Here is a 23,424-nt window from a genome sequence, read left to right on the forward strand (position 1 = left end):
AAAAATGTTGACCAATAACTATAGAAAAAAAATCATTTTGCAAACATAACTCTAAAAACTGATTTGGGCAAAAATCAGTGGGTGCTTAATCTTGGGTGTAGAAGTTTGATGAGTAACAAGATATTCACCTAGCCTCAAAGTATAGCCCAACACGCTATTTCTTAATTGTTATGGGAAAGATGGCTATACAGTGGAGAAATGAGATAACACCATGATAAAGTTATCAAAATTAGTTTCACTAATAGGGGGCAAAAGCACATCACATGACTTCAGATATGATACCCCCAGAAAGACACATCACTTATATAATATCCCAGTCAAAAATGTACAACCTGAATCTAATCATGAGGAAACATCAAATCACAATGTGCCAATATAAAAAATGAAGAAGGGATTCTACGAGAGTATTGCCAGATACCTTTCAGTCCTGAGCTTTTATGATTCTACGAAAACAAACATGATTTTAAATAAACATGCAATTGTTTGTTACCAACCTATAAATGGCTCTGCTCCAGTGTACCTTACCTTCATGCCAGATAATCTCCACAAATCAATAAAGATTACTTTTAAGTGTCATTTATCCAAACAAGACTCTTTTGAAAGCAAAGGTTACCCAAATAATCATACCAAGACAATAATTAAACCACAATTTCCAGGAGAAATCAAGACACTCAGCCGTCTTTTTTGTTTGCTGTCATTACTGGCTATAGCTGACTTTTGAGGTCCTTACTAAGAATCCAAAACAGCTTTCCAGTTTTATTTCCCACCACTTCCCCACATACATTCTCTGCTACAAGTAAACTAGTCACTTTACTGGCTCCCAAACATATCTATGTCTCTGCTAAGAGACTAACCTCCCCATTTTTTAAGATAAGTATATCATATTTAATAGAAGTGTTATATGCCAGGCATTGTTCTAATCTCTATAAATGTATTAATTATTTAATCCTTACAATAGCCACAGGAATTAAATATAATTATTAGCTCCCTTATATAGGAGGCAACTACAATTTGCCCAAGATTTTGCTAATGGGTGATATGTGACATAGGAGTTTGAACCTAAGAGTTCTCCCGAGTCCCTGCTGTAAATCACGACACACACTGCCTCATTCAAAGCTTATCTGCGGCCTCGAAATCTCTTTGTCCTCCTATTCCCAGAAGAGCTCAGAATCTTCTAATATCATAGCAAATATATTTTTGGCTATGTTTCCCTCTTCACCTTATAATATTTCATACATCAGTGTGTTTTCCCCCTCTTTTATCATTATTCATTAAATTATGTGTTTGTCATATCTAATTTTTGAAGGCAGAAGCCATACCTTCATTATTATTTATTTATTATTTTCATTATATAAAATGGCAAAGTATGGTTTAAGATACCTGTATCAGTATGAAAAGGCAGGAATGGAGAACACATCCAGGGCTGAGACTAGAAGAGTGAAACGGAAAATCATGGCGTTTTGGATGCCACGTGGATTAGCTGCCTCTTTTGTTCTGCCTCACAACCACGGCTTCAAGAAATAGTTCCATCTGAGCTTCCAGTCATTTTGTAGTGATAGAAATTCACCATGAGCTTGTGCCATCTTTTGCTCTCTGCCCTGGATTTTCTCCAGCATCTCTGTGTGGGGCACTGGAAGAAGACAACTCACTCACCACATAGGTATATGCAGCTCAGGAGCATGGGAAGGGTGGGGACTACAGATCTCTTGGGACAACCCTTAAGCAAGGGAAGAGAGTCCATAAATGTTTCTCCGTGTTGTTGCTGGGTGGTATGGATTCTGGAAGGTATTCTAGGCTCTCATCAGAAAGCCCCAGCAGGATTCAGGATGGAAGGAACCTTAGCTGCCCATGGCAGTAACCAATGCACCTTTGTATCAGGTTTATTTCCTTCCCTCTTCCACATTCCTCCATCTCTCTTCCTGCCCAGAGATTACCTCTCCAATAAACCACCTATAATCACATTCTTATTTCATACTCTACTTTTGAAAGGAACACCAGACTGAAACAAGTTTGACTTTATATGTAAATGCTACCAAGAACCATTGTCTGTTTTTAGCAGGGGAGTAATATCATTAGCTTTTTCAATTATAGGAGGAAAGGATCGCCAAAGGCAAGCCTGGAGGCTCGAAAATGAAATCAGAAGAGTTTCTTCATGTCTGTGGCAACTAGAGTTACTAACCAAACCTAAAAAGTAAATGAATTTTTTAGTGAGAAAATAACAATAATGCCCTTAAAAAATGGCTAAGCAAGTGGCACATTCTAATTGCATTTTTAGGAAAAGGAAACTATGAAAGAACTAGCTCTGGTTCCAGGATAAATGATTAAGGACTCTTCATCTTTTCCTGTTTCGATATCCTTTTCAGGAAGTTTTTTAGCTGGTAAACTACTCTCAAGGGAAGGAAAAAAGCACAAATACTAATTTGCAGGATTTACTGATTTCTGTGCTCAGCAGAAATGGTGGGAATACTCCCACCACAGCCAACTTCAAACTGCCTAGGATTTTAAAACTGTCTCACAAACTTTCTGAATATTTAATAATCCTCTCTGCATCACACCACTACCACTTCCCACAGGAAAGGCCCCTGGCTACTCAGAATTCTGGCAACCAATGGAACTGCCTTTCACTGCTTTTTCAATGCAATGCTTTAATGAAAGATCCTAGTATCCTGAATTTTGATCCCTTCCGCACTCACCACCATTCCTCCCTTGTCTCTAGGTAATGTCATTTTATGTTTACAAGGTTTAGTGGTTACTGTGGTGTGTGCACTTTCCTCCTTTACCAGGCTGCTGCACTACCTTTGGCTGTTGTGAGTGGTGGCTACTCTTTGCTCCCCCAGATGAATGGGAGCCACTTCATCCAGGGTATCGGAGGGAGAAAGAGCACTCAATTTCTGACATTACACAGAATCTCACACTGCAGTGTGGGAGCTATAATTTATCCTACTAATTCTCCCACTAACTGTGGCAAGGCTGTGTGTGGATGGAATAAACTTAATGGAAGAAGCAACTAATTCTGAATAGTGCAAGAGGAGGATTGTAGTGGATGCTTCCAGACTTCTTTCATAATGCTGGTTGATCCACCCCCCAGCTACTGTAAATATTGGCTGCTGAAAGGTCACACTTCCCCCTTCTCTGGATAAATGTCTCAGCAGAATGGTTGATGCCTACACACACACATACACACACACAAAGCCAATGGCCAATGGGAATACAAAATGCCAGCTCCTTGCTGCAAGGTGGGACCAAATCCATAGTGCAATTTGCATTGTGAGTGTCCAGGCTGAAGCTGGTCCCTAGCCAAGGTCACTCCTTGCTTAGCTTTCTTCCCCTGCCCTAATCTGCTTCCTTCTCCCACTTTTCTTCTGAGAGTGTTCTCTTAATAAATCCCTAACTTTACACAAGAATCCAACCTCAGGTTCTGTTTTTAGGAGACTCCACTTAAGACAAAGAGGATCACTAGAGGAGGAGAGTAGAAAAAATAATAGAAAAAATTTCAGATAGCAAGTCAAAATGACGGCCAAAATATTTGGGGACAAATGTTTATACATGATCCTTTAAATCACATTAGGATATTGTCAGCTCATATAATGTAAAACACGTTAATATTCATCTTGCAAATTTGCTGTGAGGATTAAAGTAACAGTGTGGCAAGAAAGGCACCTAAAATAATTTCTGTCACATGTATGCAGTCAATAAAGAGCTGCTCTTATTACTAATAGTAATTGTATTCTTTTAAATATTTTTTTTTAAAGCTACTTTATGACTAGTGGAATCAGAACACTGGAGCAGCATTGCTAAAAGGCTTATTGAGAGAGGGTCTGCCCTGCTCTGCCTGCAGAGAGCTTTTCTATCATTGTTCTCTTCAAATGTGAAATGAGTTCCACCCCACTGATTGCCGAGTCCCTGCCTGAAGATTGGCTTCCAAGGCGAGGAGTGAAGGACGGAGCTGTGGGAATGATTGCGGTGATTCTGTAGTCGCTGTGTTTTGTATTTTATTTTGTTTTTGATTTAATGTAAGCAAGCATGAGGGAGAAAAATAAAGTGATATGCAGTTTGTGGAAGTTGCTTTCTGTTTCAGATTGCTCAGCTTAGGTCAAATGTGGCATGCACCTTTTTCGCACACAATTAGCACCCTGCTACAGCTATCATAGAAACTAACACTTACACTTCTACTGCTGCTAGTTAATAATCAATTGTTTAGCATCCCTAATGTCACGTGAGGTTTCTGAAGTTCTAGTGTTAGAGTAATTCAAGCTACCAAGTAAAAGGCTCTAGGCCTGAGAAAACATAGATAGCAGCCAGAAAACAAAAGGAATGACTACTGAAGACAAATTAAGGAAAAAAACAAACCTGGAAAGACAGAAAACAAACAAACAAATTAAACAAGGACAGGCAAATAAATGTGCACAGGTTATGAAATAAAATCACTATAAAAATGTTTTTGTAATTCCAGTAGCATAATCCAATATGAGTTAAAAGCATAAAATAAAAATCAAGTATCATCAAACTTCTTGGATAATGGTGTGGCAGGCACCGTTGCTTACTTATCCAAAAGCTGCTTCCCACCCCATGCTCCATGCTCTCTTTGACCACACAGGCAATACCATAAACTCACTTTCCCAGCCACCTATTATAACAAAGAATGGCCATTAGGCCCTATTCTAGCCATTGAAATGTACAAAAATACTTCTGGGAATTTCATAATTTATTTTTTCCTCTCTGATAGAAGAGGCACACCTACAAAGAATGTTCTCTTTTGCCACCCCTCCCTATCTGTTTTTGATTCTGGCCTGGCTTTAAGCTATGGCAGCCATCTTGAATCCACAATTGAACATCACAAACAAGCTAAGGATGACAGACCAGAAAACCAGAACTGGGTTGTTTATCACATTAGCAAGCCACTAAACAACCTCAGCAACAGTCTCTTCTGAACTTCTTAAATGATAAATAAATGTCTGTATTTTAAGCCACGTCTACTCTGAGGCTTATAGCAGAGCACATTCTGGATACATACAAATAATTACCTGGATTAGTGTTGAAGAGTATTACAAATCAATCTAGGTTATTGCTAAAGAAGAAATTGAGTCTATATCCATCCAGAAAGAGCAGGCCAGGCTTTCACGATGACAGGTGTTGTAGAGGAATGCTCAGACACAAGGCACGTGGGTGGCTGGCTGAGTGCACAGCTATGAAGCCAAATGCAGCAGAGCCAGGCTGCCAAGCACATGGCCAAGTAGCCACAGGAAGGTAAAACTAGAGAATCCAAGACAAAGGCCCAGGTATGAACGAGAGCCAAGACAGGATCTCTAACAGAGGAATTCGTCTTGGAAAAACAGGTTTGTGTGGCCAGGGCTAAGCCAAATTTAGAAGCAGCAGCTGAGTATTCCCGAAGGGAAGTGAATTTCATCAATAAGCTTACAGTAAGTACCATGAGGCCTTTTAAGGAGTGGCTCAGGTCTCTCCACGTAGCCCTGGCTTTAAAAGGTGTTATATAAGGAGGAACAGAATCTCTCTAAGATGTGTTGCCTCTGTCCCCCAGTAAGCTCCTGAGTACTTATATTTTATAGTAACTATGAGCTTGTCTCCTTCATAAGAAGGAATTTAGTTTCTGAGGACAGAAATCATGTTTTATTCATCTTTGCACACTTATTGCCTAGCAGAGTTCTTAGCAATAATTAATTTACAATTGGAGGGTAGATAACAAAAAATATTAACAGTATTTGTTAAGCCTTTACAATGTGCCAGGCATTTTGCAAAATGCTTTATAGACAATAGTTCATTTATTTCATAGGAAATAGTTACTCTCATTATCCTTACTCTACCAATGAAAACATGGAGGTTTCCAGAAAGTTAAGTATTTTTCCTCAGAATACCCAACGAGGGAATGGCACACTCTGTAACTGAAACCAGGCCATCTCCCTCCAGAGAACTCTTATCCATTAATGGGGAGAAAGTAAGCACAAACATCATTTAAGATACTACTAGAGAATTACGATATATGTTTCTTCATCCTCTCAGAAAAGTGGGGCTTTGATTATTATAAACTTAGGTCTTCTTTTGCCCCTGGGAATAATTGATAGAGCTGTGTTTTCAAGAGCCTGGACATAAAGGTGATGATGTTGAGTAGTTTGAAGAGTTGGAAGAAGTAAAAGTTGGGCATCCCGGGAAAGGACTTATGTGAAGACCTCATGGACAGCCTACAGCATCAATACAGCATCGTGGGGCAAAAGGTGCTGCAGTAAAGATGAATCCACTAGGATCCATGGACCAGGACTAGTCTTAGGTTTTCTGGTCGCTTGCAAGCCTGTATATCCTTCAGACCACAATGAATGAGCAAAGAGCCTCAATGGTGACTAATATAGAACTTCCCATCCACCCTTATAAATAGAAGCCATGAGTCACTTTTAATCTGATATGGAAAAACCAAGTAAAATGATGTTTCCTGCAGCGGTCAGTACCTCACATTTACACATTCAACAGAAGGAAGGGAGGGAAGGAGAGAGAAAGGGACTCTGTGCAAGTCGAGTAGATGGTTACCTAATTTCCAACACAGGCTTTGGGTTTATTTCAGTTCTCACGAGCTCCCACCACCAAATCACCTCTATGGGGGGAGAGTTTCATTTCCAGAAATCCTTCATAGAAATATAAGAACTGTTCCTGAAATAAAGCCAGCTTGTAACTGAATAACTGAGGCAGGCAAAACTGGCCTTAAAGTAGAAAAATATATTATATCTAGATATAGATATAGATATAGATATAGATATATATGAACAGAGAATTTCCACAATTAAAGGAGGAGCCCGGGCAGCTCTGATTAATTAAGAGAATAGTGAAGCTATGTCCCAAAGTTCTATTATTTAGTTTCCTATGTGGTTAGAAAGAGAGGTAGTATCCTCAGTAAAAGATGTATTGTTTATTTGTGTTTTCCTTGTAATAGATTTCCTCAGTCTTTCCTTTACAAAAATAAAAAAATTAAAAATGCACATAACTTTATGTACTAGACCTGCAGTTAAAAATACCAGGCACTTAGAGAGGCAAATCTTCAGCCATCAGGCTCCTGCCTTTGAATTGTGAATGAAGCTTCATGACTCTAGAAGCCAAACAATGCTGAGTATTGATTCATTTGAATCAACATACAAAGTTTTTGCTATGACTAAAAGCTATCTGCTTCCCAGAGATGATAGTTATTGCCCTCACATTGTAGGAATTAGAATTTATGACCCTGGGAACAAATGACTCCCTTCCTGAAAAATCTTTCTGGCAGGATAAGAGTAATGTATAGTTTCCAGTCAAGATGGCAGAGTAGGTAAATGCTATGCCTGCCTCCTCCCACAACCACATCAAAATTATAACTAAACAATAGAACCACCATCATTGAGAATCACCTGAAGTCTAGCTGAACAGAAGTTCTACAACTAAGGATACACAGAAGAAGCAATCTTGAGACTGGTAGGAGGTGGGGAAATGCTGAAAGGGCTGGCCCACATCTGTATGTCGCAGTTAGAAATTGGAAGGGATATCTAAGCTATGGAGGCCCTCACTGAGGAGCAAGGGGTCCTTGTCCCACACCAGGCTATCCAGTCCAGAGTTCCAATGCAGGGAAGAGAAGTCCCCACAACTTCTGGCTGTGAAAACCGGTGAAGATTATGAATAGATGAGTGAAACAGGGAGGGCGGCTGGAGTCCTGTGGGGACAGAGCCCCAGAGAGCAGTTTCCAGGCTCTCGGCCTCACGTGGAAAGGTGCTGGCTCGGGTAGTGGATGGCCATCAGCTGTAGCTAGTTGGCCGTCAGCTGTAACTATTGAGCCATTGGCCACTAATATAACTGCCGCAGCTATGTTGGGGAGTCGAGAGTTGAGAGGAGTCGAGGAGAGTTGGTCGGTTGGCAGAAAAGCAGACAGCAGGTCACCCATCATGTGAATCCAGCCTCCAGTGAGACTATAGCAGTATGACTCCCCTACCTATGGGTCTGTGGGTGTTCCTTTTTGGCCTAGCCACATCCTGCGTTCTTATGTGGGGAGCAGGAGCAGAGACCCCGCAGGCCACCCTGCATGACAAGTCCCAAGCGTTCCTTTTAAAGAGTCTGAGCAAGGACTTGTTAACTGATGGAATAACTCACTCTGAGTTCCAACACTGGGGTAGCAGCTCAAAAGGCACCAAGGACAATGGGGAGGAACTGATGTGTCTGGCCTGAGGGCAAGGGTTGCAGGGGCAGCTTACTCCTAGACAGAAGTGCTGGCAGAAGCCATTGTTCTTTTGTTGAGTCCTCCCTCTGTACCTACTAAGGGAGGTACCATATCTGAGCCTCCATCAACCTGGCTAACACTGTTTGTCCTGCCCTGGTGATTCCCCAAGACCCTACCCCACCCAACTTGTGAAGCCACACAACCAACTTCCAGCAGCTTTTCCAGGAACAAGTGGCCTGTCTTGGCTCATGTTGTTCCTTGGCTCATGGATATACCTAAAATCTATCAAAGGATCACAAACCACAAACAAGCATCACTGGCCTCAGCATTCCACATACCTCTGACTGAGTAGCCCCACGCCCAGCATTAGTAGAAGTCAGCCTCAGTTCATAGGTTACCCCCTCCCAAGCACCTCCAAGACCAAAACAAGTGACAATCATCTGCAGGCCACTGTGTAACTCATACCATGTGACCCTGGGCAGGGAACAGGCAGCAGCTGAATTTGGCCTGCAACAGAGCCCTTTCCAAGAGTCCCCAGAAGCAACTTACCTGGTGGCCTGCTTCAGAACACACCAGAGCATCACCCAACCATCTCCACACATGACACCACTCATAGGGCAGACAGGGAAGACACCAAAGCCCCACTAAAGTGAATCCAGCTCTGGAGGTTCAGCCACTAAACAGTTCCTCTATTGTAGTCATGGCCAATCCTCACAACCAATCAGTTGGAGGGTGAATCCCTCCCACTGACATACCACCAGCTCAACTACAACAGAAGGGCACATACAAGGGACAACACATGAAGTACCCAGCTAAGGTGACCAGGGAGACTGTGCTACTGAGTCTCAGAGGACACCTACTACATAAAGCCACTCTACTAAGACCAGGTGACATAGAAGCTCTACATAATGTATAGAAACAAACACAGGGAGGCAGCCCAAATCAGGAGACAAAGAAACATATCCCAAATGAAAGAACAGAACAAAAGCTCCAGAAAAAAATAAATAAATAAACAAAACAGAGAAAAACAATCTAGCAGATGCAGAGTTCAAAACACTGGTTATAAGGATGATCAATGATTTCAGGAAAACCTTCAACAAAGAGATAGGAAACATAAAAATGGAGATAAAAAAGCATAAAAAAGAACCAATCAGAAATGAAAAATATATTAGAGGGAATCGTAGATTAGATGAAGCAGAGGATCAAATCAGTGATTTGGAAGATAAGGTAGAAGAAAACAGCCAATCAAAACAGCAAAAAGAAAAAAGAATGCAAAATAATGAGGATAGTTTAAAGGGCCTCTGGAACAATATCAAGTGTGTGAACATTCACGTCATAGGAGTACCAGAAGGAGAAGAGAGAGAGCAAGGAATTGAAAACCTATTTGAAGAAATAATGACAACAAATAATTACTTCCCTAACCTGGTGAAGGAAATAGACCTATAAGCCCAGGAAGTGCAGACAGTCCCAAACAAGATCAACCCAAAGAGACCTACACCAAGACACATCATAATCAAAATGCCAAAAGTAAAAGACAAAGAAAGAATCTTTGAAGCAGCAAGAGAAAAGCAGTTTGTAGCCTACAAGGGAATTCCCATAAGACTGTCAGCTGATTTCTCAACAGATACTTTGCAGACCAGAAGGTGTTGGCATGAAATATTCAGAGTAACGAAAAGCAAGGACATACAACCAAGATTACTTTACCCAATAAATCTTTCGTTTAGAATCATAGGACAGATAAAGAGCTTCCCATACAAGAAAAAGCTAAAGGAGTTCATCACTACCAAACTAGTATTACAGGAAATGTTAAATGGACTTGAAGACGAAAAAGAAGAAGAAGGAGGAGGAGGAGGAGGAGGAGAAGAAGAAGAAGAAAAGGAAGAAGGAGGAGAAGAAGGAGAAGGAGAAGGAGATCAAAAATGTGAATAATAAAATGGCAATAACTACATATCTATCAACAATTACTTCAAATGTAAATGGATTAAATGTTCCAATCAAAAGACATAGAATGGCTGAATAGATAAGAAAACAAGACCCTTATACATACTGCCTAGTACAGGCTGAAGGTAAAGGTATGTAAAAAGATATTTCATGAAAAAGAAAAAAAAATAGCTTTGGTAGAAATACCTATACCAGACAAAATAAACTTGAAAATAAAGGCTATAACAAAAGATAAAAAAGGACCCAGCATTTCCACTTCTGGGTATTTATCTGAAGAAACTCAAAACACTAACTAAAAAAGACATATGTATTTGTATGTTCCTTGTAGCATCATTTTCAACAGCCAGTAACCTAAGTGTGCATCAATAGATGAATGGGTAAAGAAGGTGTGAGATATATATATATTCTATATATATTCTATCTTTACAATATAAGACCAGGTCTTATTTTACTATAATATAATACCGGCTCTTATACAATATAAGACCAGGTATTATATTAATTTTTGTTCTAAAAGACACATTAGAGTTGATTGTCCGGCTAGGTCTTATTTTCAGGGAAACATGGTGCATATATATATATATATATATATATATATATATATATATATATGTTTACATTTATATTTATATTTATTTATTTTATATAATGGAATATTACTCAGCCATAGAAAGAGTGAAATCTTGCTGTCTACAACAAAATGGATGGACCTAGAGGGTATTATGCTAAGCGAAATAAGTCAGAGAAAGATAGATACTATATATTTTTCGCTTGTATGTGGAATCTAAAAGCAAAACAAAACAAAATAAACAAACAAGAAAAACAGAAACAAACACATAGATACAGAAAACATTTTGACGGTTGCCAGATGAAGGGGGGGTTTGAGGAATGAGTGAAAAAGGAAAAGGGATTAAGAAATACAAGCAGTAGTTACAAAATAGTCATGGGGATATAAATAAACTACAGCATAGGGAATATAGTCAACAATGCTGTAATAACTATGTATGGTGTCAGATGCGTACTAGATTTATCAGGGTGATCACTTTGTAAGTTATATAAATGTTTAACTACTACGTTGTACACCTCAAATTAATACAATATTGCATGTCAACTGTAATTGTAAAAATAAAAATATATATTTTAAAATTAATAAAAAGAGTAATGTATAAGGATCATTAAAAGGGGAAACCTAATGAGGGGAAATCCACAGAATCCTTGGAGGCTGACATTCTGTGTCACAACCACATCATTTGTCTCTCTCCTCTGTTAGAATAACATCACTATTTTAACTTTACTGGTTTTTAATGCCTAATGAAATACATTTGGCTCTTCATTAGGGATGTACAATTTCCTTCAATTCATTTCTTTTTACTCAATATTATTCCAAACTGATAATTTGCCATGATCCCAATTGTGTTCCACTGACTCGACAAGGTACTCACATGCAGCTAGATACAAAATCAGGATCCCAAACTATTTTGACAGCCTGGATTAACACAATAAAATTAAATTTTATTTAATGCAGAGTCCTGTACATAAATGCAGAAAGGAAACTAACAGTATTACATTAAATGAAATAAAAGATGTTTTATAAGACTGAAACTTTTAAACTCATGAAAATTTTCACTGAGAAAAGACTTTTAAATGAGTCATTGAGCCAGCATCACAACACTGTGATGTGGTCACCAAAAATTTTAATTCAATCTTAATCTACAGTCTTAGAAGTCAGTGAGAGATGGCCTTCCATCTATGCTAATATGATCAGCTTCAGTAGGTTCAATAGTCATAGGATGGTGAGAAGACTTGAAACCTTGTCCTGCCAAAGACCCTGAATCTCTTGTCCTAAGAAATCCCCATTAAAGGCTAGAATAGGCCTTAGCAGAGGCATTGTAGAGAAAACTCAGGCAGCGTATGAGTGGTTGAACACTACTTCATAGTTATGAACCCAAGCTTTGGAGTCAAACATTCTGGTAGCTATATCACTTACCCTTATGTGACTTTGAGCAATGTAATAAATAGCTGTGCGCTTGCATCAGTTTCCTTCTGCTGCTTAACAAATCACCCCAAATGGAGTGAAACACCACATTAAGCATTTATTGCTTACTCATGACTCTGACGGTTAGCTGGCAACCAGTTAATCTAGGCTAAGCTCTGCAGAGCTTGGCTTCAAACTGTCAGTTGGGTCCAGTTCATTCTTTGTGTCTCTTCTGGAACGAGGTGGCCTTCTGTAGTATGTCCTCCTCGTGGTGATAGAAGAAATACAAGAGGACAAACCCAACCATGCAAACATATTTCAAACCTCTGCATGTGCCACATCTATTACCATCCCATTGTTCAAAGGAAGTCATGTGGCCAAGATTATATCAAGGGCTGCAGAAGTGCACCCCTATCCTCAGATGGCCACAGCAAAAGGGGATCAATGTGTGATACTACTACAGGGGGATGAAAATAGTGAAGTTGATAATTTATTTATCTCAAAGCCCTAGTTTTCTCATAGACAAAATAAGCTCACCATACATACCCGGTGTGGTAGGCAGATTAATGGTTGCCTAAAAATGGCCATGTCCAAATCCCTACACCTGTGAATATGCTACCTTACGTGGCAAAAGGAACTTTGCAGACATGATTGCATTAAGGCTCTGTTTTATTTTTCAATTAGTTAACATACAATATTATATTCATTTCAGGTGTACCACTTACTGGTTAAACATTGATACAACTTACTAAGTGATCACCCTGATAAATCTAGTACCCATCTGCCACCACAGGAGGTATGATCAAAAACTACAGTGAATGCTGCTGCCGAGTGTCATCCAGTGGAAAGTCAGGGATCTTCAATACACGAAGTGGCATGTCAAACCTTAGTAACAGGGTGCGCCAAGTTTCAACTTGCTCATTGCAGTCAGTTGGGCAGCATCTATGGCTGAGAGGTGTGTTTTAAAGTGTGGTATAAATCATCCTCCTACATGACAACGCTCCATGTCACACATCGCTCTAGTACAGCAATTTCTGTCAAATAAAAACGTTTTGGTGTGTCCTCTTCCACCTCATTCCCTAGATCTGGCACTGTGCGACTTGTGGCTCTTCCCCAAAGTCAGCATGACCGTGAAAAGTTTACGTTTTGAATCAATTCAGGACTTTGAGGCAGCCCTGACAGCGCAATAAAAGACACTCATGAAAAAGGACTTCCAGAGCTGCTTCAAAAAGCGGCAAGAACAATGGGATAAGTGTGTTCGAAGCAAGGGAGAGTATTCTGAGGGGCATTAATGGTAATGTGTCTTTACTGTAATAATTTTTTTTAATTTAAACATTCAATGTAATTTTTAACCACACCTCGTACATAATTATTACAACATTACTAACTATATATTCCTTATGCTATAGTTTACATCCCCATGACTATTTTGTCACTACTAATTTGTACTTCTTAATCCCTTCCCCTTTTTCACCCATCCCTCAACCCCCCTCCCAACTGGCAATCATTAAAATGTTCTATCTATGAGTTTGTTTCTGTTTTGCTTGTCCATTTATTTTTTAGATTCCACATAAGTGAAATCATAAGGTATTTGTCTTTGTCTGACTTATTTCACTTAGCATAATACCCTCTATCTCAAGATTATTAAGGATCTTGAGATAGATTATCCTGGATAATTCAGGGGGCCCAATGTAATCGCAGAGGTCTTTAAAAGAGAAAGAAGGAGGCAGGAGGGTTAGAAACGGAGATATAACAATAGAAGCAGAGGTTAGAGTGATGCAGGACCACGAGCCAAGGAATGAGGGTATCCTCTAAAAGCTGGACAAAGCAGGGAATAGATTTTCCCGTAAAGCTGCCAAAAGGTACATCGCCCTGCTGAAACATTAATTTTAGCCCCATAAGACTCTATTCAGACTTCTACCTTCTAAAACTGTAAAATAATAAATTTGGTTTGTGTAAGACCACTAAATTTGTGGCAATTTGTTTCAACAACAATAAGAAATTAATACACTAGGTGAGTATTTTTCACTGTGCAGTCCTTCCTAAATATGGATGCAGTAGGCTTTATTTTTCATATAACCAGAATGATTTATCTGGATGCCAAAGGCCCTGCTTTTTATTTCTGCAGAAAATCATGAATCCTGTGTCATTGAAAAAGGAGCATTTACTTGGGACAGTTTGGAAGGAGTTCAGCAGAATCTTGAGACATGAAAGGGCATGACTTCTGCCAGACGCTCCACAAGGAATGTACTGGTAGCTGTCAAAGGAAGGTGCTCCTGAGAGCCATAAGAGGATATAAACCTGGCTGTACACCAAAGGCAATGTGCAGATGTGCAGGTAAGGACAGCTGCTCTGACGTCAGGGGCTGGTTCCAGGGCACTCGTGAGTGGGGTGGCTGCAGCTTCTCTATGCTGACCCTGCTCTAATCCATGAAGCCCCTTCCCCCAATCCCTAGACCCACCAAATTCCCCTGAAATCACAGCCCATCCGATTCTTCTCCCCTTCCTAAGGTGAACTTCACGTAGTCTCCATGGGTTTGGTACTCTGACTTTCTCCCTATTCTCTTTCCACTGACCTGTTAGAACAGAATTCCCCAGCGCCTTCTCTTCTAACAAAAACTATCTCTTGTGAATCAATACCATGACTTTCACTACTCTAACTACTTTGTGAACGAGTCAAGCTTTCAGAGTTTTCATACGATAGAGATCTTTAATTCCATACCATTAGTTACATAAAAGATCCAGAAATATAAAAGCAACTTAATTCTATCATGACCTAATTTTGTTGTTAAGAATTAAGAAAATAAACACTCTCATAATTTATTCTGTTAACTGTGTGGGAGTTACATGAACAAAATGTACATCTATTTCTTCCTTCCTAAGACATAATTTGTCAGCAATTAAGTGAGATGATGAATTATTAGAAAAATTAAATTGAGAAAATGATCACAAATCTTAGTTGAATAGATTTGTATACGTCAATAAAATTCCCTTAACCAAAATTTTGTTTGACATTTTATTCGGTTTACAATTTTTTAAATTCCTTACAGGCGTTGATGATTGAGGGATTGAAATATTTATATAGTGTGTCAATTTATAGACTATTAAATATTTATACTGCTTTTATACCAAATTCAAAATAGTGAGTTTCAGAGAAAATGTCAGAAACTCTGCAAGCATGACCAGGCCACCCAACGGATGTTTGTCTAGTCCTGCAGTTATACTGCTTTTACAAAGTTTGGAAACATCAGGTGCTAATTCTCTAATTATGTGGAAACAATGGGCTATCAGTAAGAGTTCATTAAGCACTTCCAAGTCACTTTGTGAAACCTGGTTTTGCTCAGCATGTTGTTCTAATATCAGAATTCAGATAGATTCATAGGATGACGCTTCAAGCAATTAAAACCAACTTCCCACAAACTGAAATGTCATGACAATAGAGGGTTCTGATGGATAGGGGAGAATGAGTGATATTCCACCCAGATATTCACTGAACTAAAGAGAGGAAGTTTTAATAAGATTTATAGAACTTGGGTAAGTCAATGCTCATGGTGAAGGTCACCATTACTGAAATCTTGAGACTTGTAGGATCAAAATGAGTCATTCATTATACAGATTATCCTTCAATTATTGAGCCCCGAGACAGAAGTAAATTAGAAAGAAAGCAAGAGAAGCCAAAGGAAAGGATGCCATAAAATTAAGGCCTAATAAGAGAAAGACAAAAAGGAAAAAAATATAAGCATTGGAAAAATGCAGAGGCTGTTAGGCCAACAAGAAAACAGGGAGAATCCTATGGCAGGGGGAAACAAAGTCAAATTTTATATCTGAATTCTTCCAGGAATTGCTTTACACACCATTCACAATACACTACTAAATATTCCATGAAGGCAGGACTTGGGGTTTACTCCTCAAAGTATCTAGCACAATGCCTGTTCCATAATAGATAGGCAGCAAATGGTTATTAAATGAATGACTAAAAGAATGTTGAAGATAACCCACAAGAGAAAGGATTGAATGGAGCAAGCTACTAACTTAGCTTCACCGTGCAAACTCTATTCCTATCTAGTATAGGAAATCTCCAATCCCAAAAGAGATGAAAAAGAGGAAAATAACCACTATCTAAGAGAATTTCACTTAATTCATTAACACAAATAATTTATTGAGGTCCTAATTAGTATGGCAAATGCGGTGACCAAGAGTAGCAAAGGAATGGTATGTGGAAGGTGGTCACAGGAATCCACCTTTTTGCAATTCTTTAATTGTACATAAAAATATATCAGTAATACCAATTCATTTTTAGTGCTTTCCCCCCTCTCTCCCCCACCCCCCACGTCTGTTTGTTGGCTTACAAGTCACCTAATTTCTTAATGTGGTTTCTTGTATCATTTGGAATTGTATCAAAAATCCTAGAGCTTCTTGCCTACTTTCTGATAGCTGAAAAGGCAATATTTCCATTAGTAGATGCTTATTTTGATAGAACATTACATAAAAATCGCTCTAGATAAATGAGGTTTTAAATCCTACAACGTAATGTTTCATACACAGAAAAGAAGCTCTAGTTATTATTCATTGATTAATGATAGTGTCTCATAACTTACTGTGAGAAATAAATACGTCAATGCACATAAATAATAAAAGTTCCTGACATTCAGTAAATACTTAATCAATGTTTACTGCTGTTGCTGTTGCTTTTCCAGAATGGTCCAAATAAACCACCAAGACCAAGGAGTCATCAAAAGCATCGCCTACTTTTCACTGGAATATTATTCTATTACTAAAGCTAGATTCAGTGAACTAGGGACAGATAATAAGTATGGCCAGAAACTTCTGTTAGTATTATTTACCTTAAAGTTAGTAAACAATGCTGAGCAGCTGTCTTTCTTGAGATAATCCAGTCATCCCTTCTTCAATGGCCACCCTTGTAATCTCACGACAATTTAGTCAAATGATGTTATATAGGTGATAACTTTGGATACATTTTAAAAATACAATTTAAAACTGAATAGAAGCTATTTTCATTTGCCAAAAACCTTTCCTAGGTGAAGACTGAACTTTCAATAAACAATGAATTAAAAAATCTGCTAACCAAAGGTTAACCTTTCAAAAGACCAAATTATAGTATAACATGATATATTTCGTGCTATAAATCTTCATATTTGTAATTATAACATTTCAAACTGTAAAGATGGGAGTTTTTGATGTAGCATTGTATTTTTAAAACCTAACACAGCTAAAACAGAGAAAGGCAGAATTCTTATGTTACTAGATTTGGGACAGATACTTGATTTCTCTGATACTCATTTATCTAAAAACAGGCATTGTAATAATTTTTCTCCTTAATTCACAAACTTTTGGGTACACTGAAGTAAAATAATGTATGTGGAAACCTTTTGCAGAATGCAAATCACTCTGCAAATGCAATAGTATTTTTATTTTATTTGTCTTGAAATGTTAGAATACTCATAAGCATACTAACCCCAGATGTGCATGTCCATACATAGATGGAGAACATATTTTTTAATTTGAGTTCTTAGAAAGGAATCACCAAATTATAGTGTGATGTAATTATTTGCCTTCTTTTAATCTGTTTTTTTGTGCACAATAATTTTAAATTTTAGAAAAAAAGGGAATTAAAATTAATTATGGAAATTATAGTAGAAGATTCTAACAGAATATACAACAAAGTATACAAGTTTAAGGATAAGGTCAGAAAAGATTAATTACTGTCTGAAATTTAATCCCATAAGAATAAGTTAGAAACAATAAATAACCTTAATTATATGCATCATTGACCCAACCTAAGAAATTTTGGAAATATGCTATTGCTAAGAGCAAGGTAGGTATATCTCAAATCCAATCATGAAAACTGGGTGATGAGAGGTATGAGCTAAACAGTGGTTTTGTAATTTGTCCTACATGGTGTAACAGTGACTGCTTTAAAAACTAAAAACTAACAATTTCTTTCTAAAATTTCCCATAACAATGAATAAAATTGTTTATCTAGATAGAAATATCTTTACAAAAGAACTTATTTAAAACAACTAAAACATTACACTTACATTAGAGTGTACTGGTAATATTTCTGGGCCTGTTCCTAAACCAACTAACTGATAAAGTAGAATATCTTTATTTATCTTCGGCTCAGGAAAGACTCTCCTGGCAATCTAACAAATCATAGATCAATACGTATCTTCTTTGTTTTCCTCATTAAATATTGAAGACATAAGAACATTACGGAATATAGTTTATTAACTCTAGGAAACTGGATAAATTTCCCTTTTACCCTCTAGGTCAATGATTCTCAAAGTTTAATGTAGATAAGAACAGCCTAAAGACCTTCTAATAAATGCATATTTCCAGGTGATTACAAAGTTCTAGGTTTTCAGATTTCCAAATCGGTCTCTCTTGAGCATTAAATTTTTGTCATCTCTGTGAGAGCTAAAAAAGGCAAACATCTGGAACTGAGGAGCTATAATCTAGACTAATTAGAAGCCCTTCAGTGATTCACCAAGGAAGCAACATACCATTGTTTACAAGGCCCTCCCCCGAGAATCCAGGTCACCTTTCTCTCTTTGCTTTCTGGTCCATCACTCACCTTAACAACCTTCTTCAATAGTGCACACCCTCAACTACCCAGAATTCTATAGGGTAAGTTAATTAACAAATGAAATGGAAATATGTTCTAATATCCCTTTCTTAGACAAATTTCTAAATAAGTGCTGTTAAGAAACAAAAATGTTTTAAGCAAATAATTTCCGTGAGCATGCTCTGCACAGCTGAAATTTTTACATGGCTCATGACAATGTTTTATGAGACAGGAATAACAGAATGGGGAACTAACAGAAAGGAACTTTTTTTACAGGGTCTTTGAAAGATTTTATTTATATTTAGTTTCCTCTCAAGTTTCAAAGTTGAGTGCTTTAGGATTTTATAACGTAAAACAGAAAGAAAGACCTGACTTTCTTCAATTACAGTTCCTTGCTTCAATGAGATTGCTTGTGCGTTGGAACTTTAATCAATATCCAAGCTATGACTCCTCACTTTTTCGTCCTTGAGAGAAATTACTATCTTACAGTTACAGCTAGTTAAGTTTGATGCTTGCTTTCTGAGGGATATGGGAAATGAAAAGAGATCTAGGAGAGTCACATCTGGTCCCACACTCATGTATGGGAGTAATTCAATAGTAACTTTTGCTCTTAACGCTTGGGGCTTCTCTGATACTGCATTGTGGGGTGCCTGTGAGAACCTACTCAATCATCCTAAGACATAGGCCTAAGACATTTATCACTGCTTATGGCATAACATCCCTTAGCAAGCAGCAAGTATCCAAGTCAGCTCTCTACCTACTGCTGTGTGGTTGTATTGCACAACTCCAGGGGGTGCTGTTCACACAGACAATGACACAAATAGAGATCCTTGAAATAGTGTGACTGGCAGCCCTGATCCAAAGCAGGAGCTCCTTTAATTTATGCTTTGTCCTGGAGAGGTGAGAGAACATTCCATAAAGACGAAGATGAAATTAATGATGATGGCCAAAATTTGTGAATACCTACAATATGCTGATTACTTTACCCACATTATAAAGAAAGAAGAACCAGCTTGGGGGAAAAAAAAACTGATTAAATATCAAAGACTTTGAGGGACCTCTGCTAGTAACCACTGTTTTCCTTTTAAAGCACAGAAGAAATGGAATGGGGTTAAATTATTAAAACATGACAGTTTTACTGGATGCTTTTTCTCCAGAAAAGGGGGCAATTGAATTATACATAGAATTATACACATAAATATTGTAACCTAATCTAGTACTATAATTTTGACTTGGAATTTCCTGTATTTCCTATTTGCAAATTTATAGCACTATCAGGATAAAGCCACAGGGAGGAAAAGTTTTTCTCTTGTAGGTTTTGAAGAGTTAAGGTATTTACTCATAAATGATAGTTTTTTGGGAGATTTGAACAAACAAATCAAATCAAAGTACTAAAATTAGTACAGTAGTTTTGTAAATAACCCTCCAAATCATAAAGCAACTCAAATCATAACAAACTAAATTAATCACAATGAATGCAATCATTTTAAAACTTAATTGCCACTAAAATAATCTCAACCTAGATCTCTAGAAATCTCTAGAAATCTATGCAAGATTGTTTTCAACCTAGTAAAACATAGTCATCAGTTTCTGATTTTTTGGTTCCCTACCCCCATCCTAATCTGTGAAATCCTTCACCAGTAAGTTTTATAAATAAAAAGAACAAACCTTTGATTTTAACTGCTTTTATCCTTTAATTGCTTTTTTTGTAATCCTCAGGGTGTCATCTTTCCAAATACTTCCTTTGCAATGAAAAATAGTCAAGTACCTTTTTAAAAATCCTTTCTCCCTATCACTCCAGCAACTTTATATAATGTCAAGGCATTGAATAATTCATCACAAGATACCATTTTATTTAAATATTGGGAACAACATAAAATGGCACTACAATGAAAAATATTGGTTTGCTACCTTAATGATAGTGATTATAAATTCTATTCGTGAAATATGATGCCTGTTTTTAACAGAAAGTAATTTTACCAATGCTTCCAGGCAATTTCAAAAACTTGTCTTAACATTAGATCATTGCCAAAGGCCCAGGACCTGAATAAAACATTCCTACATTACTGTGCAGAATCTATTACATTTTAAGGGCAATTTTTTACTATAAAATCTGGATCTCAGTCCTCACTTTTATAGAGGAGTAACTTTTTCAAGTGCCACAAATTGGTGGAAAAATACACCTCAATGAAACCTGCAAACTCCTCAGGAATGGGAGAAAGTCAAAGATAGCCTTTATATCTTCGTAACATTCCAACTGAATGCAACCCCACTGAATGCAACACTCAGTCTTTTCTGGTTTAAATATCTATACAGGTCATGAAAAATGCTAACCTTGTGTCTTAAGGATGATAAACCAGAAATGAATGTCTAAGTTGGGCTCAGATGCTTTGAAGACTGTAATCTGTCTTTCTTCTTAGCTAAGAAATAGATGTCGTTTTAGTCATTACACACTGGGAGAAAAGGCTCCTTAAATGTTAGAAATTTGACTTTGAGAAGCCCATCTAGTTTGCAAAGTGTAATGACCCTGTTTTTAATCAATAGCTGTTGAGACAATATCTTGGATGAGAAAGTGACTCATGAAGTATGTAGGAGTCTTGAGTAAGAGCGGCTTGCTTTAACCTGGAGAACAGAGAGGTGATAAGACGGTGAGTTAGGACAAAAGCTCAGCAACTTACCTGTAATACGTTGGTCAAATTGTTAAAGAGAGCTTGGCCAGCACTCACTTTATATTTGACGCCCCGGACTGTGCCATTTTTGCTTAAAATGTTGACTCTTCTTGTACCGAAACCCTTCTCACTGGCAGCTCTTGCTAACACCAGCAAGTTATCTTGGTCGTTCTCCTGCTCATCACTTTCTGATCCTATATGGCCATTTTGCTGTTCGTCAGACTCACTTAGTCCATCTATGCCACAGATGCTGGCACATTCAGAATCCAGAGAGCCTGATGGCTGCCCATCTTCATACACCTCCTTCAGAACTCGTCCACTGTAAGATGAGGCAATCCGAAACCGGACTTTCCGTGGCCTGTCATTTTCTGGTTTCGTCTCCCTTTTTAGCATGGTCACATCCAGCCACATAAACAGTTCACATAATTCAGGATCCCTTGTTATTGCACTAGTCCCACCTGCCACATAGTGATATCAGAGCTTCGTTCTCGTGACAGCAGCACTCCTATGAAACTAACATTGAAAGGAAAGAAGATTCCCAAGAACTTACGGTGCATCTCTGCTATTAATAATGAATGTGTGTGTGTGCTATGGTTACCTTTAAACTAAAACCTGCAAAATGATCCCAGCCCTTAAATATTAAATAGTCATGGTGGACTCTTTAACAGGACAAGTGCAAGAAAGTGTCATGCAATGAAATAGAAAATAAGTATGGGCAAGGAAATGAAAGACCTGAACTCTGAAGCAAATAGTGAGTGTTGAAAAGAATCTTAGTGATAGAAATATCTCTACAGTTCATTGTCCAGAGTGGATGCCAGAGATGAAATATGGAATCAAATGTATAGGATCGGAGATGTCACTGTCTTCTCACAATTCCTATTTCTTGTCTTTCACTCTGAGTGAGCAATCTTTAAAAGGGGCAGTGAACATGCTATATTTCTGTATAGAGCTATCATTATTAGTTCTTATTAAATTATCAATGAGACTTCATTTGTATTGTATAAGATGAATTTTCAACCTACCTCCTCATGCACAAGTTGTTTTTCTGAAGAATAACTTTTTAACAGACTGTGAAGAGAGTTAATTCTTGCTTGGTTATTTTCCCACTTATGATAATAGAAAGTGTTGTTCTCTTGGACAGAGGGAAAGGTTTTGGAAAGAATACATATGGAACAATGAGGGAAGAATGGAAAATCCCCCAAGCCAGCCAGATCAGCCAAAGCAATCCAGGTGATCAGCACTGATAAATATTATATCCAAATCACCCATGCATAGAGAAGGGTCTTCCTTATGCTGTGCTCAGTGGATTTGCTGTCATGTTGGCAGGCACCTGAAGAATCTCCTCAGATACAGAGCCATATTGAAACTTACACTATATTGAGTGCCCCAACCTGTCTGCACCTCAGAGAGAGGATGTGCAGCTGACTTTTACACTGCATTTCGAGTTGTTTGGTTCTTTTATTTTTTTTTTTCAATTACAGTTGAGATACAATATTATATTAGTTTCAGGTATACAACACAGTGACTAGGCATTTATATAACTTACAATGTGATCACCCCAATAAACCCAGTATCCATGTGACATCACACAGTCATTACAATACTACAGGCTATATTTCCCATGCCGTGGGTATGCAAGTTGCCTCCATATCTTGGCTATTGTAAATAATGCTGCAATAAACATATGGATATACATGTGTCTTTGAAGTAATGTTTTCAGTTTCTTTGGTTAAATACCCAAAAGTAGAACAATTGGTCCTTTTTGTCCTTTGTTATAGCCTCGATCTTAAAGTCTATTTTGTTTGGTATATGTATTTCTACCCCAGCTTTTTGTTTATGTTTGTTTGTTTCCATTTTCATGAAATACCTTTTCCCATCCCTTTACTTTCAGTCTGTGTTTCTTTCCATCTGAAGCAAGTCTCTTGTAGGCAGCATATGTAAGGGTTTTTCTTATCCATTCAGCCACCCTCTGTCTTTCAATTGGAGCATTTAATCCATTTCCATTGAAAGTAATTGTTGATAAATATGCAGTTACTGCCATTTTATTTTTCATATTTTTTGTATTCCAT

At 37.9% G+C, this 23,424-nt stretch overlaps 1 protein-coding gene across 1 annotated transcript in view; it reads right to left on the minus strand.

Annotated features, from left to right (window-relative positions):
• Positions 1-21,766, minus strand: part of GRXCR1 (glutaredoxin and cysteine rich domain containing 1) — a 112,082-nt gene extending 90,316 nt beyond the window's left edge. The window contains exon 1 of the mRNA XM_033106665.1: positions 21,365-21,766. Coding sequence (XP_032962556.1) covers positions 21,365-21,766 — 402 coding nt within the window. The remainder of the gene's footprint in view (positions 1-21,364) is intronic.
• Positions 21,767-23,424: the final 1,658 nt, after the last annotated feature.

This window comes from Rhinolophus ferrumequinum, chromosome 5 (genome assembly GCF_004115265.2).
Source record: "Rhinolophus ferrumequinum isolate MPI-CBG mRhiFer1 chromosome 5, mRhiFer1_v1.p, whole genome shotgun sequence".
NCBI classification, from domain to species: domain Eukaryota; kingdom Metazoa; phylum Chordata; class Mammalia; order Chiroptera; family Rhinolophidae; genus Rhinolophus; species Rhinolophus ferrumequinum.